This window comes from Bacillus rossius, chromosome 17 (genome assembly GCF_032445375.1).
Source record: "Bacillus rossius redtenbacheri isolate Brsri chromosome 17, Brsri_v3, whole genome shotgun sequence".
Lineage (NCBI taxonomy): Eukaryota > Metazoa > Arthropoda > Insecta > Phasmatodea > Bacillidae > Bacillus > Bacillus rossius.
The window spans coordinates 13,660,998-13,678,922 of record NC_086344.1 but is presented as its reverse complement, the minus strand read 5'-3'; the positions used below and the strand labels follow the sequence as shown (position 1 = coordinate 13,678,922).

Here is a 17,925-nt window from a genome sequence, read left to right as displayed (position 1 = left end):
GGACAGTTGATTTGGTTAGGATAGCTACATTAAAGATACTGTGAAATCATGTAAACGGTTTCCTAGCCCTGGATAGCTACATATTAAAAAGTTATTTGCTAAGCAACCATGAAATGATTTTACAGTATTTTTAAAATGTAGCCATACTTACCTAATATAACCAACCATCCACAATGTTTTAAAGTATTTATAATGTAGCTAACCTATTCTAATCGACCGCAAAATTTAATGCCACGCCGGTTTATACAATGAGATAGAACGGAAAAAAAAAAAGCGGGCATGAACTTCGGGTGTGGCTCTCTCGTCTGTGAAATGAAGGCTTCAGCGACCAGTGTCGCCCTCGGCTCGTGGTGGGCATGTGACGAACACACATAAATAACTTAAATTAATAATACATACTTGTTTAGGTTGACATCAGCTGATTTAGGCTTGTTTTCTGAGGGGGGTTTTTTTTTTTCATTTATTTTGCATTTATGAATTTTTTCCCCATGACAAATGTGCAAAAAGAATGCAATGGCATACGTCCAAGAAATTCTATTAAATCAGAGGAAAAGACTTCAATTTTCATCCCGCATATCCTCCCCCCCCCCCCCCCCCCCCCCCCTCTTTCAGTGGTTTCAAAGAAGCTGAAGGCAGCTCATTTTGCAATTTTCGAAAACGAGGCGCGGTCGTCAAAGTTTTACAGTCCTAGCGTCACTGTGATTCCGTGCCATTAGGCCCGTGTACATGTTCCACATTCGTAAGGAAATAAGTGCAAAGTTTCTGATTTTAATGCAAGTGGTGTTATTTTCACAGATGACTCATTTATTTGTCTGTAAAGTAAACTGTTCAAAGCTGGACCCAAGAGGTTTGAGTATTATTTTGCAAACCTTCACTACTGAAGACTATGACACTATCATCTCATAGCTGAAACTAGCTCTCTACACGCTGTCCACACCAAACTGTAATAAAATTTTCCTGACCAAAATTTCAAAAAATTCCCTGACTAATTTTCAAAATTAAAAAAAAATATATGATCCATCCTTAGCCATTTCCATAGCTGGCTTAGTTATTTTTTTCACCTTATTTCAAACAAAACTATGCACACCAAATTGGGAAAATAAGTTATTTCATAGTTTGGTTTTTGGCAGACTGGAGAATAAATTTTCCCTTCAAATTATTATCACTGAGAAATTTACTTCTTTTTTTTTTTTTCCCCCAGGATGTTCAAGCACATTTTCTGGATTTTTCATGTCTGCAGAATGCTGAGACACTGTTGAAATACTTAAAACCACTTTTCATAAGTTTAAGACTTGAATTTATTTTTCCTGGGAGTAAAGAAATTCTAATGTCTTCACAATTCAAAGCATTCCCTTCCACTAAAATTTTGCCAAAGAATTATTTGTAAAACATCTGTTGCACTGCTTGCACATTGGCCACATATTTTAATTCGAGTGTTCTTTTGTTTTTGACGTGACAAAGTCTAATAAATCGATGAACGCCGGCTGCACACACGAAAAAGTGTCCTGTTATGCACATTGTCCTGTTTTGATGTGTCCTGTTACACTCATTTTATATTGCTCTTCGCTAACCCGTTCCTCCTAGCATTGCTGCAGAGTCCGTGGCGCAAATATATTATTTTTGACTGCATCTTGGTGTTGGGTAAGCCATTTTCCTTCACATCATCCTTGAAACACTCCCATTCGTTTCCTACTTTTCCTATCATCGTCCTAACCTTAACAGAATAACACAGATTGGAAGAATTTAAATAGCAAACATGTGTAAAAGTTATAGTTAAAATAATAAACATATTTGAATTAATGAGTGCAAATAAAAGTAAAATTATCAATTAAATTGTAGATTTCATTTCACTCCTCCTTTGTATCCATACAAAATAGTGATAATTCAATAAAAATGATTCAATTTTATTCAAGTATGCAATCACTCCATCAATGTTTTGTTATGACGTCACGTTAAACTATCGTCTGTAAACCGACTTTGCAGACAACCAATTTTTTTTTTCAAACGATATATTTACTAATACAGTGGAGTTCCTACAATCGGAAACTTTCAAGTCCAGGTTACAATTAAACCCACAAGGTTACTACATTAAATAATACGTATGCACCCACCCACGTGTCTAACAAACACACTGGTCCTTTTGTTTTTATTCAGGGTAGCTTGCTTGTGAACAAACACCACCAACCAAAATATCGAAAAAATAAATACACCAATAATTTTACTACTGCCATTCACATTGAATCTCCATTCACAATGGCTCAACAGGAAGGTTAATAGTGCAGACATAACTCGGGTCTGATTGACGTAAGAGCTACGTAACTCATCTAACAGAATGAATATTCGAAACATGACAATGGAAACCACGTTCGTACAACCGGCCGTTGAGGAATCGTGATACACACAGCTGACGCCTTGACATGTCACACATTTAATTACATACTTTTGAGACAAAAAAAAAGACAAAAGGCACTTTGAACAAAAATTTTTATCAGAATTTTCCAAACCAAGTTAGTTGCCAGTGCTCACTACAATGATCAGAAAAAGTTCATTCACGACACGAGAACTCCAACTCAACTGCAAACTAAATGCACATGTACTAATGAAATCTTGATTCTCTTGAAGGACAAAATAAAACTAAACTGAGTATGTACTGTTAGGTTTATTTTGTTACATTAAAACCTTTGAAGCAGTAGTGTGTTACAAACATAACACTTGTTAAAATAAAATAAAAAAACCTATCACTTCAAAAATTGTTACCTTACTTGAACATGCATATAGCTACAAGACTACAGTAAATAACTTAACAAGACATGAACTTGTGTTACGTTGCAATACAGACCATTGACATGAAAGAACAAGTGTTACAAGAAATTGGTAGAACACTGCATTTTTTTTTGTTTGAAAGACAATTTTGAAAGCTTTATACTATCCATTCACACCAAAAATAATCACTTCTACAAGCGCGACCTAGCTCTGAACGGTACGTTGCACCAGAAGCAATAGAGCAGGTAGCTATGCAGAGGACCCAAGTAGTGGGTGTGTGAGGATATACTAGTAACATTTCTGAAACACACACAAACATTAGATCTTAAAGCTGCTACGCGAAAGCAAAAAAAAAAAATCTGTGCTGAGGCTTGTGCTACGCTTGCGATTTGCAGTATTTCCAAAGAGTGTAATTTAAAAAGTCACAACTACTTTGCGATCCTGACAATCTAGGTGCCGAACCGTGGAATACAACCGAAACATGCGTGAGGACGCCTCGTTCGAACCACTTGTCTCCACGACCCCACCCCTCGGACTGTCTTCTGGCTCGGAATTCTGCGGTGCTGTCGAGTCACGGGTCACGGCTGTCTCGTTGGATGCCGCTTGCATTCGTCGATGAACTTCTACGTCTTCAACCAGACAGCCCAGAGTGCGGCTCTCTTCCACACGAAGCATCACCGATCGGCATGAAATGTCAAAAGTAATAAAGTAACAGGGAAAAAAAAAAGTCATGTAGGAGAGCTCCAATGTAACACACACTGTCTATACTTCTACCTCAGCTAGTACAATTTTAACTCACACGAATCGGTGAAGTGCATTCTACGAAAGTTTAGCATCACAAAAAATCTTATTTGAAAATATGATATATCATATTCATGTAATCAGCTGTTACTAGCAGTACGAAGTTGGCAATGAGAATAAAAAAAAAAGTGCCTGCAATCAAAATTCATAGATTTCTACTTCAATTATCTTTAGCTGACTATGATTTTCTAGGAGTCATTACCAACATTAAACAAGACTAATACAGTAAGGAGAACAACATGAGCACACAGTATTCACGTGGAAGGACATAATGCTGGAATCTCAATCGCATGATGAGCACAAAGTAAATAAAATAACTTTCCAGCTTTCCACCCAATCACCTGTGACATCAATGCTACAAAATTTGTGAGTGTTTTAAGATTTGTTAAATTTGAATTCAATGTTTTTCTGTCAACGTCAACTAAAGCGAACTTGTGAAAATTGCCGGCTGTCGTACATGCACTATATAGGTGCCCAAGAAAAGGTCAGAACATTTTGTATGAAAACAAGTTTATTTTTTGTTTGTCTCTCAGGTAAACTGCATGTTCAGTATCACACGATATTTGGCGTCCATATTGCCTGTCCCACTATCGTGACTCCAGAAACACATTTCCTCCATTACGGGCGGCCAGATGTAGTTGCATGCAACACGAATGAAGGGAACACATTATCAGGGACACTGAAATTTCAGAGATTAATTTGGATGCAAGCTAGACTGCAAACCTTCAAGCTCTCGCTCAACACATACCTTAACGACCGTAAGCCAACTACGCCCTGTTAACAGACAAGTAAACCAATCAGCTAACAAGTACAAGAAGGTTCCCACTGAGAAAACAGCCAATGAAAAAGCAAACGTTGGTAGAACACGCACAAGGCTTTGAATTTTAGCCGGAGGCCAAGCAAGTTTGCAGAATTTCCGGTTGTCTAGACATACATGCATCTTCTCCCTGTCAGAGGCCATCATCACACATCGCACAAACATTCCACTGTGTCTCGTCACCAATGTGCTGATTACTGGATACACAAAATTTTAATTACAATGTAGCCAAATGAACCACACCGGCAAAAGCAAAATCCAAAATTGGCAAACTTCATATGTCGATATTAAAAATGTGATTCGTATCGAACATACGGCACGGCACTCTGAATGTGCTGCAGTCTACGTTAACCTCGTCCAAGTCTGTCGGAGCCAAGACGCAAGCAGAGTTCGACAAAAATCCTTGTGTTCGAGGAAGATCGCATTGGTAGTACATAACGTACACAATATAGTATACTTCTGCAATACTTCCAAACTGAATGTACGCACATGAAGTGTAGTGCGCGCGTACGATGATGAATCTCGCTTCGAACCCTGTTTACGTTCAGACACACCACTTCTGTGCTCACTCTACCGCGCACGCACGACAATGGCCGTGCTTCCGGCGCCTAGCGACCGACACGCCACGGACTCTAATAAAGCGTGTCTACCAGTTCGCAGAGATAAAAATTAGTAACTTTCTCTTTAGTGCCTTAATTCCTTTAATGAAATAAACAAACAGAGGCAAGCATAACCAACATGTGTCATTGATTTTATATTAACTACAGTGCAATGTCGATGACTTTATCTACAAGCTTTCGTTTTCAAACATCAGCAGATGCAAAAATATTGCACCTTTACGGAAACACCACATTTGGGAGTTCAAACCAAGAAATCTCTAAAGCCAATTAACTCCAAAGTTGAATTTGCATCGAAGAAATTCTAGACTCTTAAATGAAAACTTTTGAAAATTCTTTACTTTTGAGGGACTTTCATGACCTTTACTAAAATTCGCTAGTGACTTCAGCATCCGGTGGAACCTGATTGTACACCTCATCGCTAGAGTAGCCTTCATCTGTGGGACAAGTCTTTGTGGGCAGTTCGAAGTGAACCACATGACAATACCATATCAGCAGTTGTGTCCGGTTCCTTGGACAGTTGAATACGATCTATACACGGTTACTTGGGTTATGTGAAATTGTCATAAACAATTATTAATCTACTTTACATTAAAAATATAAATGTTCTAACAGCTGTTACAAATATGTATATTTTACTCGCATTTACTGGCAATAAATGCTAACTTCCACAGAAATGTAATTACTAATCATGTTTTTATTATGTTTCAAGAAAGTTAACGCAGTATTTACATCTAGCCGGCAATAATTAATTTCAACAGTGGCTGTCCACATAACTCCAATTTTTTAAAATTAAATAAACAATCCAACTTTTTTTTGTTGCAAGCTGTAAATAGTTTTACTGGATCATCACAGAAGCAAGCTGCACTTTCATTCTCATCTCTGCGACAGTGAAATATGAGATGTTTACACCAATAAGTATTGCCACTCCATCTGACAATCTTGATCATCATTAAAAACACCTTCGCAAAGCCATCTACCAATCACCATCATGTCCATATTTAGTGCCAAAAGAACAAAATAAAAATAGTTAAACCTCTCACTGCGAATCATACGTCCGGTAATAATCTTTCCAATCAGTGCAACAAGTACCTATTCATCGCTTACAAGCAAAACAACGGCATTCTTCCACAGTCAGCTAGCATATAAAAATGTTTTCAAGCCTGGTAACACAGAATTACAACTACATTAATTTTGCATTCCACAGCACCGCCAACTTTCCAAAGCTAATTCCCATGCTTCATTCCCTGAACACACAAACAAACTCAAGTAAGATGTTACTTGTACACACTTTACGGTGTTCAGCTTGAAATACTTAACTCTCCAATAAAGCTGGCTACCTGTAGCTAAGTTCACAAAAATATTAATCCATCAACCAAAAAAAAAAAACCACTTGTTACTTTAAAAAAAAACATCACACTTGTCAAAAGTGATAACAACATAGTCGTGACAAAACATTGAGAATTCTCGAGAACTTTAAAAAAGAAATCAACGTAACTCCATAAAAACCATTTGTGGTTGTCTGACTTGTTGGCAAGATGCACATTAAAAAAAAAACATATAAAGTTTAGTTCTCAACAGCTGACACAGAGAAAGACAGCAAACAGCCTACATGTACACACGCATCCGCCGCAACATTAGAAACACGGACTTAAAAAAAAAAAGTTTGTGCAAGACCCACGCCGAGACGTCTCCGCAAAGCAGCCGGCGCTCTGGTCCTGAAGTTGCTCCATCGGCCGCGACTGGGAACAATCGACACAACGTCAGCAGATTGCTACAGAAACAAGAACAAACATCGCTCTACGTCTCCACCTCACACAGCCAAGACGGTTAGTTCAACTTTTGTCATTAAAATCATTCACTGACTTTCCCCGTAAATTTATCACGATAGCTCTTGCACTTTACCTTTAGTCTCAAATTTTCTCAACAGATATTTATTATGTACTATCCAACAGTTGTGAAAAGTCATGAAAGTATTGCAGTAAATATCTAGTAAGGAAATGTTGTAAACTAGTAAATTCAATAGCGATATCAAAATAAATTAACAGTAAAAACCCCTCAAACGAAAGCAACGCCAAGAAAATAAAGATCACGTCAGAGGCAGAGAGATACTTAAGTCTTACACAGTTACGTACAAGCAACGCAGCTAACAAGTGCACACAGCAACAGTAACGTAAATACACTGCGTAGAATATTTTATACTGTACTGGTTCGTTAAACCAATAACATCAACTCAAAGGCGTAGAGCGTAGGTACATATATTGCCAGCGAGATCTGAAACGTCTCTTTTGTACCTACTACCAGTAAAAAACTTACTAGTGTAAAATCCAAAAGTGATTTTCATTTAAGATTTTCTGTGAAATTCTATGCATAGGTATGAAATATTTATGCGTGTAACTGCCACAATAAACAAGTGAAAAATAAATTTTAAAAAAAAACTGAATAATAGCGTCATTACCTACTAAGTTTTACAAATCAGAATATCTTTTATAATAAAAAGGATATTTACCAAAGCAATTTCATGACAAAACAACAACTATATTCAGGATTTATATAATTACTTATAATTTTAAGGTGATTTCTAATTTTTGTTAAGTAAACGCAGATCCAAAAGTTATACTTTGTTGGCAATAAAATTTACATCAATCGTTCGTGCAATTTATAGCCAAATAGTACAGGCGTAGGTAGATTTCAAATTAAAAATTTCTTATGGAATGTTCTGTGAACTTCTAGAAACTTCTGGAACATTTTGAGAACTTTATGTATATATAACTTCTCCAATATTCTAAATTGATCAGTTGCACATTTTCTAATATTCCATTCAGTGAAAATGTTTTTAATTCAATGTATCCAGCAATGGATAACTAGAGACCGGAAAAATTTGCGGATTCATTCGGCGATAGGCTAGAATTCAAATACATATACCTCTTAGATGATTTTACTATTGGCTTACTGTTCATCTGGATGCATATCAAACAATTATAAACCCTCAACCAAAGAAGGATTGAATCACAGACGAACCAGCCGAGACGACTCACAAGTCGGCAGCCAATGAACTTGCATTATTTGCCCGAGTCTACAGGGGAATGTGCAGTCTATCCTGAAGGTCATCAAAACCGCGAATTTTTCCTGTCTCTATGGATAGCTAAGAAGTAATAGTTTCTCCATCAAAAATTATTTCAGCAAAAATTTTCAATATTTTTTAGGATTTATTAATAGTTGGTATTATCAAAATTTATTTTTGACAAAAGTTTTAGGCAATATTTAGAATGTTTAAAATAAACAAGAACGGATTTGATAGTGTATGTGATACGAAACTTATAAATTTTTTTCATTTCAACCCCCATTTATTAACCTCTTGGAGTAATGATAGGTTGTATGAAAAATTATTTCAGCCAAAATTCATAGATATTTAGAAATGTTAAAATAAAAATTAACTTTTTTTTATGGGGTACATAGTTTGCAATTATGATTTTTTTTTTTGGGGGGGGGGGATTTTTACCACTGTTTTTTCTACATCCTGCAGCAATGATTTGTTTTATCAAAATTTGTTTCAGACAAATTTTTTTAGATAATAACTATGCATATCAAGCTGTAAGGGGACTTGGCTATAATTGTAAAAAAAAAAAAAAATGCCAAAGGCAAAAAATACCTGAAAACTTATACTTTGCTAAGAAAAAGATTTTTTTTATGAACCCAAAAAGTTGTCATTGCAACATACAACACCGGAACACAAGTTAAAACACCAAGCAGCACTGAAACACAATCTTAATCATTTGGATACAATATAATTGCTGCTTTCTCACCAAAGCAGCTCTTTCAATAAAAAAATTTCTGTATGCTTGTAAAAAAAATATTTTTACTGAAACATTTCTAGTCAGTTGGGTGTCGCTACTAACATATGTAACGAAACCATGCAACACTTACATTGCTTGTATTTTTGCAACTGTACGTCCAGACCTTAATTTGGTAGATGAAAGAAGCTATCATTGTGTAGAGGAAAGAAGCTATTACTCGGTCACGCAGGGGCGTAGGAACCGGGGGGACAGGGAGGACGTGTCCCCCTGAACTTTTTGGGTGGAGTTTCTAGACTGTGATATTTTTATTTTATAATATTATCCTGCCCAACTTTATTTGTAATTTCTTCACTCTCAAATTTTATCTTAAGGAAACAATAATAATTTTAACATCGATGTATCCAATGGTTAGATACAAAAACTGCTTAAAAAAAGCTATTTTGCACTTTTAAAATCAAAATTTTCCGGTGGAGGACCCCCGGACCCCCCGTCTTAGTAAGAGGGGAATGGGTTTACATGACATCAAAATCATTATTTGTCCCCCCCAACTTTATAAACACAGCTACGCCAATGCGGTCACGCATATGTGTTACGTGCGTTTTTGCGCCACGCACGATGCCATCAGATACACGTTCAGCCCTGCACGTGTTCACACGGACGCAGATCTGTGGCAAGTCTGACGATCCGAGCGCGAGGGGTCGCCTCCGCTAGCTACGTACACGCCATCAAACTCAAACCGGCGCTCATCGCGAATAACAATTACGGAAATGTGACGGCTGCCCTGCAACAGCAGCAAGATCCTCCACCGCGGCGGAACACGTCGGATGGACCCTCCATGATCCGTCACATCCGTCCACCGACGAGCCGGGCAATTCACACCAAATCACACGTCTGTCAAATTTTTCCCATTTTGATGTTGCCAACGGGCTTGAACAGGTGGGAAAAAAAAAATTCTAGTCTAGATAATTTATATTGACATTAATTTTTTATCACTCAACTCATTTTTTTAGCCGATATTTTTTAATATATTTTCAGGTTTACCACACATAATAAACTACGCTTCTATGTCTCGGTCAATCTTAAAATCGATCATCAAACTTTAAAATTTGTTCAAATGTAAGTTAAAAATTCAATGGACGCAGCTGAACTCTCAAACAAAAATTCAAAACCTTCTAAGTTAGTGAAGGTTTCCCGCAGTACCTCGCTGACATTTTGGTGGTTCTGATCTCATGCGTCCGTCCGTCCGTCCGTCCGTCGAAAGTTAAGGCTAGGGAAGCTTCTGCCAGCCGGACGAACGGACGGACGGGTGGAATTCCTCGGGCCTTCTGATTGGCCAGAGGTCACGTGACTGACGGACGGATGGGAAAAGGACAGGGAGTGCTAGAGGCACGGGGCAGTGTCAGGCACCCGCGATCGCACCCGAGGTGGACCGGCGTCCACGGGGAGAAGCCCCGGTGCCCCCGACAGCCCCAGGGACACAGACACCCTCATCGCTGACCAATTCGGTCACAGGCGCACTGTGAGGGACCGGTTGTGGTCTCGAACCAACACTTGCCGCCGCCGCACAAGGGAGAGGAGAGACCCTCTCCGCACGCACCTGCACACGCTCGGTCCGGGCGAGGCCAGGCTCGCGGCCCCAACAATAGCCGTGCGGTCAGACACGGCGGTTGTGGCGACCGGCAGGCAGCGCCCCCGCCAGCTGCAACACAGGTTCCGGCACGTCAACTCCTAATGCATACTTGGTTACAGTACGTCTTCACTCTAGAGCTCACACACTCCCCTGCAGCGCACACACGTTCCACGTTCCCTCGACACAGCCTGCACCTGTGGGTCCATTAACCACCTCACTGTGCCCCGTCGCGACAATAAGGGGGCGCCTCCCATTTCAGGTCAAGATTTTATATTTATATTAGTCACTGATCAACTTATAGACTCTCTCAATTGTTTAACTTTCAAGAAATGAAAAAAATATATACAGCGCATACTTTTTGTATAATTAGCTGCCAAAGTTACATTTTTAACATTTTTGGGTTGTACAAATAAGGAGAATTTAATTTATCGCAGAACTGAAACTTTTTTTAGGTTTAACTGCAATGCAACTGGCCACTTCATGATATGGTTTGAATTTCTTTCAGAAAATATTAATTAATTTTACCTGGCATTTAAAAATTCTCAAATTTGTTACGATTTTGACAGCCAAGAAACATGAAATGAGTTTTTGTGATATAAATGCAAACCATATCATTTAACATTTAACATTTAAGATTTCAAACATATTGCAAGGAACTAAAATAAAACCTAGCAAAACTGAAGAATTAAGTATTCTTATTTGGGCTTATAAGGACTAAGTATTTAATACGGTTCACAACGAATATAAAGATAATTTGGACCACAAACACAAATAGATTCCCAATATGATAATTTTGTAGAATAGCCGCTTCCGGGAAATAAAGCTAATATAAGCTAGTAACTTAACTAAAATGTTTGTTGGGTTGTCAGATACATTAATAATAAATATTTAATACATAAGTATTACCTTTTATTCAATTAATATAGCTAACCTAAACAAGCTTTCAATTAAGTTATTATTTTCTTATTTCCTAGAAGCCACTTTTCTGTAATTTACCCTAAAATGTTTATGAATGTGCCATACAGCATATTTGAAAAAATGTTTATTTTATGTGTGTGCTAATGTCAACTCCTTATGCATACATAAATAAGAATTAATCTGACATGGAGAATCACTTTTTTTATTAAAATGAACATTGTTATTCTCAGCTGCTAATAAAACTTCTACAGTTAAAAATAAGACCAATTTACATTAGCAAATACATTCAAATTACAAGTACCAAATTGAAGTGCAAGCATTACGTAAATAAATTAAATAAAAGCTATCACAAGCAGCAAATATGGAAACATAAGTTTGAATATTTCAAGAGCAATGTTTATGCAGTGTTTTAATTTATGCTTTTGCGCCATTTCAAAACTGGAGGTGCTCCGATGATTGGGTTTACAAATCACGAAAATTCAAAACACTAGTATTCTGCGGTGGGTTGCCACGGCAACCAGACCACAGCCCTTCCGAAAGTTGACAAAATCGAAGCATCAGTAATGCCAACTGCTGCAAATCACACGCAGTTGTTGCATCATAGTCAAGACGCCCTATGTAAGGCGCGACTCTTATGACGAGAAATGTAATAGCTCTTTCGCTGTCATAACAATAAGGCGTCATAGTTGTGAGGCCTTCGGCTAAAAGATCAATAATCGACCTGCTGGAGAATAGACAATATGTATTGGGTTGGTACGTCTATTAAGTTTTATGTTTTATTTTCTTTGGTAACTAGTGTAATCTTTACACTCACCCCAACCCACTAACTTTACCTAATTTTTGTAATTTTTTTTTATAAGAGAATCCTAATCTGCTCAGTCATCCAATTCATGGAAACTTTCACAGAACATATATGCATTTCAAAATGACATGTTTCCATTTAACTGAATTTAAGTGCATAATTTTAATACACATCAAATGAAACAGTTTTTACGATGTTTTTTTTGCTTCATTCTTAAAAAAATGTATACGTTGTGCGCTTCTAAAATGGTTTATTGTAAGTTGTTAGTTTACTTTTAATCAGTGAACTAGCATTTATTACAACTATAAAAGTGGTTATTTCAAATTTCTTGAAGTTGATAAGTATTTTTTGTGTTGAACATGATTATAAAGTATACCAGAAAGAAAAAAAAATATATTTTTCGGAGTTCAATTTGCTTTTACTCGCGTTCGCCCGACACACAGACAATTGCCGGAGACAACACGACCTTCAGGAGTAGATTTGGAAAGGAAATGTTCCACAGTGAAAACTCCCGGAGCCAACCGGTAATCGAACCCAGGGATCTCCGGACACGACGCGTCTGCTGTATCGTGCCCCGATATTCACACGTTACGGATAAGTAAGTACGCTTCTCGCGGACCAAATGACCGAGCAACACTGCAACCTGACAGCCAGGAACAACTAGCGTGGGAAATTCTCACGTCAAAGCTTTTCTTTGAATCAATAATCAAATCCCGTTAAATACTTTTTTTTTTTCAAACACTAGACACCTTATTTTTTTTGTATATACTCTGAAAACACTGTTTCTGAATTCCTACCGATTTCTGAGAAATCACCGCTCGTAACTTACCTCACGATGCGTGTGCGTTGACGCGGCAATAACAATTTTTAACTTTCCCATGTGAGTCTGTGTGTGTGTGTGTACGATTTGAAGAACTTGAGCTGAATCGTGAAAACTGCCGACTCCGTTACAGTTAGCCACATTAACAATACTTCAAAACACTGGACACGGCCGGGCTGTTATAGCTCCAATAAAAAATACTGCAAGATATTTTTGAATGGTTGCTTAGGAATTACCAATTCATGACGTAGCGATACCAACCCAACCAACCGTCCACAATATTTTAAGTATTTTTAACGTAGCTGACCTGTGATGTAATCTATTAACGTTGATTTCTTATAAACCAGTAGGAATATAGAAATGTTAGCTGTATCCGAATAGTGGCCTAATGGATCCATAGATAGTGCATCGTAATGGACGCGGCCATCTTTGAGTTGTATCCGAATTCTCACGAGGGATGTCGATGCATCCTCTCATGCGTCCACTAGTTCGAGATTTTTTGGGATGCGACTCTCGCATACGAGATAATTAATCAAAATGGATTTTGATCTAGAAGATAAACACGTGAAATGTAACTATGGTATTTATAAATACTTATACCATAAGTACATGTTTACATAATTCACATACACAGTAAATTAATTGATTTGTAGGAACAACAAGTCCCCGATTCAAATTTTCTTCAATATTTCAATTCCCACCGATAATTGAAATCATCCGAAATTGTTTAGAAATTTGAATGTTCATTTACGTTTTACTTGCCCACGTTTAGAGGTCATGAATATAAAATGCCAATCCACATTAGTACGACAAACTAACAGGTAGTGCTAGCTGTAAAACAATTCGGATATCGTACATCCTTTAGAATGCATCCTTTAACCTGTGGGTGCATTTGTTTAGGGATGTAGGGACGTAAACTTAATGGACGCATCCCTAGGTATTCAGATACAGCCGTTGTTTTTCAGGGTAAATACAGGAACGTCTTTAGTGTCTGGAAAAAGTATTTTCGAAATTTTATTATTTCTTCGTGGAAAATTCGCGCTGTAAGAAAATTACAAGGGTAATTCTGAAGGGGAGACACTTTTCATAAAAAAAATTCAAAAATCTAAAAATTTTTTTAATCATTCCCTAAATGGGCGTTATGATACGTTAAGAAGTTAACCAGTATTACACAGTTATAAAGAGAGATATGTTAGGTTAACAACATTACAAATAGGTACTGTGTGTGATATAAGAATGGTTCATTGGGTTAGGTTAGATACGTTTAAAATACTTTAATATAGTGTAGACGGTCGGTTAGGTTAGCTACATTAATTTTTATTGAAGATAATACACCCAAACATATTTTAAATGTAGCTAACCTAACCCAACCGATTACTTTTGAAGATATGAGATTTAGAATATAAAACAACCAAACTTAAAAACGTGTTAAAAAACTACTGATAAAATATTTGAAGTATCACAAGGCCCTCTTGGAGGATAATTGAAAAATACATCAGGAAATATAAAACAAAGCATTTGAATTTTTTATTTTTTTGAAAAGTAGCTTTCCTTCAGAATTACCATGAAAAATATCCTTAACCATAAAGATACTTTGCAACATATTCTGAAACCTATTTTAAACAAAATGCCACAGCTAAAATTACACAAACAAGTGAACAAACAGGTTACAGTACAATAATTTATCCCAACATAAAGATTCAAACTTACCAAAAAAATATCAGAAGCAATTGACGAGCAGATTCGAAAGTCTCGGTTACCATTAAGAATATTCACTACTTCCTAAGTCAGTCTTGATTCTGCCCAAAAACACTTCAAACGTCCAACAAAACTACATATATATTCACTTCTAGCAAATGTTCCAACAAATAATTACAATTTTTTACGAAGCATTGTTAATAGAAATTTTAACATGAGATATGGAATAGGCACGGCAAAACAAATGTTAAACACGAACGGTCCGTGCTCGCCCGGCCACCCCGAGGCGAGCAGGAACAACGGAATCACAACAGCTGACGAGACGACGGCCGGGCGGAGTTACGGGGCCGAGGGGTGGTCCACGGGCATCTCGCAGGCGGGGGCGGGCGCCGCGGGGGCCAGGCCCAGGGCGAGCGGGTTCAGCGGCTTGACGAAGCGGTCCGAGGCGCGCCGCAGGCTGAACACGGGCGGCAGGGGGGGCGCCGGGGGCGAGCAGGTGCCCAGCGGGGCCGGGGCGAGGCCCGCCTGGCCGCACGTGGGGCACACCCTCCCGGACGTGGCCATCATGCTCGCGCCAGGGCTCAGCGGCCGGGAGGAGCTGGGCGACGGGTAGGGGACTGGGCTTGACACCGTGCGGGACAGCTTGCCGCCGCCCAGCGTGGCCAGCTCGTTGTACGCCCGTTCGTCCTCCATCTCGAGGCTGCTCTCCGACTCGGACAGGTGGCGGCACAGGGCCTTGCGGCGCTCCACCTCCAGCTGAAGCTTGCGCTGCAGTCGCAGGTTCTCCTCGCGGATCACCTTCTCCTCCTTGGCGTAGTGCATCATCCTCTCCGAGCACTCCTTCTGGGCCGTGGCCAGCTGCCGGCGCAGCCCCTCCACCGACTTGCGCAGGCTCTGCACGTTGGAGCTGAGGTGCGAGGCCGTGTCGCCCTCGCTGCTCAGGTCCTTGGGCGAGGCGGGCCCCGACACCGGCTCGTCCAGCTTGATCTGCAGCACGCGCTTCTCCTCCTCCAGCTTCTCCATGTCCTTCCAGAGCCGGTTCACCAGCGCCTCCTGCTCCTGCTCCAGCGTGTTCTCCAGCTCCACCTTCTCCCGGCGCAGCTGCTCCAGGTTGGCCTGCTTGGCCGAGGTCTCCGCCTCCAGCTTCTCGATCTTGCGCATCAGCTTGTTCACCAGGCACTCCTGCTCCTGCTCCAAGGTCTGCTCCAGGCAGCACTTCTCCTGCCGGAGCTGGTTCAGCTTCCGCGTCAGGTCGTTCGTCAGGCACTCCTCTTCCTGCTCGTAGTGGTGGACCAGCGTTTCTTTCTCCTTCTTCAAGGACTGGATCTTCTTCAGCAGCGTGTTGCTGATGTACTCCTCCTCCTGCTCGGCCTTCGCCTGGATGATCACCGACGCCTTGCGGAGGTTCTTGTTCTCCTCCTGCAAGGCCTTCACTCGCAACTTGTACGTCTCCAGCTCCACTTTCAGCACCCTGTTCTGCTGCTGCAACGACTCGATCCGCTTCTGGAGCTGTTCGCGCGTGACCGGCGACGGAGGCATCATGATCGGACCTCCGTCGATGGAGCTGGAGTCGCTCTCGCTGGCGCTGTCCGCCATCCTGCTGTTGTCCGTGAAGTTGATCCCAAACGACTCCAGCTTTCAGCCGTCACCGTCAACTTCAAACACGAGAAAACTATATCCACCCGCCCGTCGCGAACCTGCACGTAAAACTCTGTCCTCACGACTATTCTTCAGTTCTGCTGGATTATTTTACATGCTTCAAGCAAACCCGGCTTAATTTGTGTTTTTTTCAACAAGGTTATGTGTCCCACTTCCAATTTGCTACTTACACAATTTAAACTGCTGAGCGAAAATTGTACTTGGTGAATACTAATAGCGTTTAAATTTCTCATTCATCACAATTTAGTTAGCTAACCACAAGAAGGAGAAAAAAGAAAACACAAAAAAATTTTCAACACGCTTCCCTAAATAGCGCCGTCATACGTTTAAAACAGATTGGCCATTGGTCTTTCAAAGCGTTCAATCTCCTTGCATTCGTACACCACTGGCAAGAGATGTTTTCCGGAATCGTTCTACAGCATTTATCAGCTGAAGTATTTCAGGGCCGATTTTACTATAGAGACTTATGAGCAAACTAACACGTGTAAGGATCCATTTTATTGTCTCTTTTTACAAAGCATATCCAAAAGGTAGGGAAATAATAAAATTCTAGTAAAAAAAATTGTCAAGATTGACTAGTCTCCATACTCCCTATATCACATACCCCAAGAAAAATTTATAATTGGAATTGGTCTTCAGTAGGTTTAAACAAAAGAAAAAATTAAAAAATTGAGGTTCCAACCCAATAATATTGCCTTTAATATCCATCTAAACTAATACAACCTTTCTTCACTACAAACCATTTATAAAGCTTGTTTTACTCTCATCAAGAAAGAGTGACTGCCTCTTTTTGTTTTCCTGTTTTCCTACAAAATCTTTGAAGTTTTCAACTGTAATTACTCCTCCCACTGTAAAACTATCTCTGTAGCAAGGTGTGGCCTTGTCTGCATGAGTACATGCTAACTCTGTGAAGGTATTTTTTTTTTCCTTTCAGCTTATTGTTGCGCTATATTGGTCAAATGCCCAAAAAGTTGGCTGAATTGTTGTGTTTTCTGTATGGAAACAGTTTTAAATTATTTTTTAAGAAAATTCAATATTACTAACCATTTGACGCCACTCCCGCTGCCTGTCTAAGTTTTTAAATTGATTATTAATGTTGAAAGTGATCTCAGGGGTTTTAACGGGGGTTCGGCCTCGTGGCTGCAGGCAGGAGCGCGTCTTTGTTCGAAACCTACCTGGGCTGTTCAGGCCACCCAGGACGCCTTATAAATAACTGGTAAACGATTTGACACGACACTGCATTTATTCAGAACCGATACACTTGTTGGTCCAGGTACTGGCCGCTTCTGTTGTCTGACCGCTGCGACATGCGTATTTCTCCACGTAAACGGTACGCGCGACCAGAATAGGTTGCCAAGTGGTGTGCACGGACTTTTACAGTGGTCGATTGAACATGTGAATGGCGCGGCGGATAGCCACAGATCTCCTGTGCTGCAAGAACTTCTACAGGATGTTACGTTAACATGGAAAATAGCATATACTGACGCCGACCGCCAATGCTCCTCTATGTCGCATAGACCGCTATGCCTCATCAACGTCTCGTAAAGGCGTGTGCAGCGAACGCGCTCGTGCGCGCAATAAAGTGTAGTTCGTGCGACGAGGC

At 39.7% G+C, this 17,925-nt stretch overlaps 1 protein-coding gene across 1 annotated transcript; it reads right to left on the bottom strand.

The window, feature by feature from the left end:
- Nucleotides 1-2,466: 2,466 nt before the first annotated feature.
- LOC134540592 (coiled-coil domain-containing protein 6) lies at nucleotides 2,467-16,675 on the bottom strand. The gene is made up of 3 exons (XM_063383419.1): nucleotides 14,676-16,675; nucleotides 10,393-10,494; nucleotides 2,467-6,740 (listed from the first exon to the last, which is right to left on the bottom strand). Exon 1 carries the CDS (start codon nucleotides 16,257-16,259, stop codon nucleotides 15,003-15,005), a length of 1,257 nt encoding a protein of 418 aa, XP_063239489.1. The 5' UTR covers nucleotides 16,260-16,675; the 3' UTR covers nucleotides 2,467-6,740; nucleotides 10,393-10,494; nucleotides 14,676-15,002.
- Nucleotides 16,676-17,925: the final 1,250 nt, after the last annotated feature.

Coding starts and splice junctions, on each gene's coding strand:
- LOC134540592 (XM_063383419.1), bottom strand. CDS start 16,259: ATGGCGGACAGCGCCAGCGAGAGCGACTCCAGCTCCATCGACGGAGGT.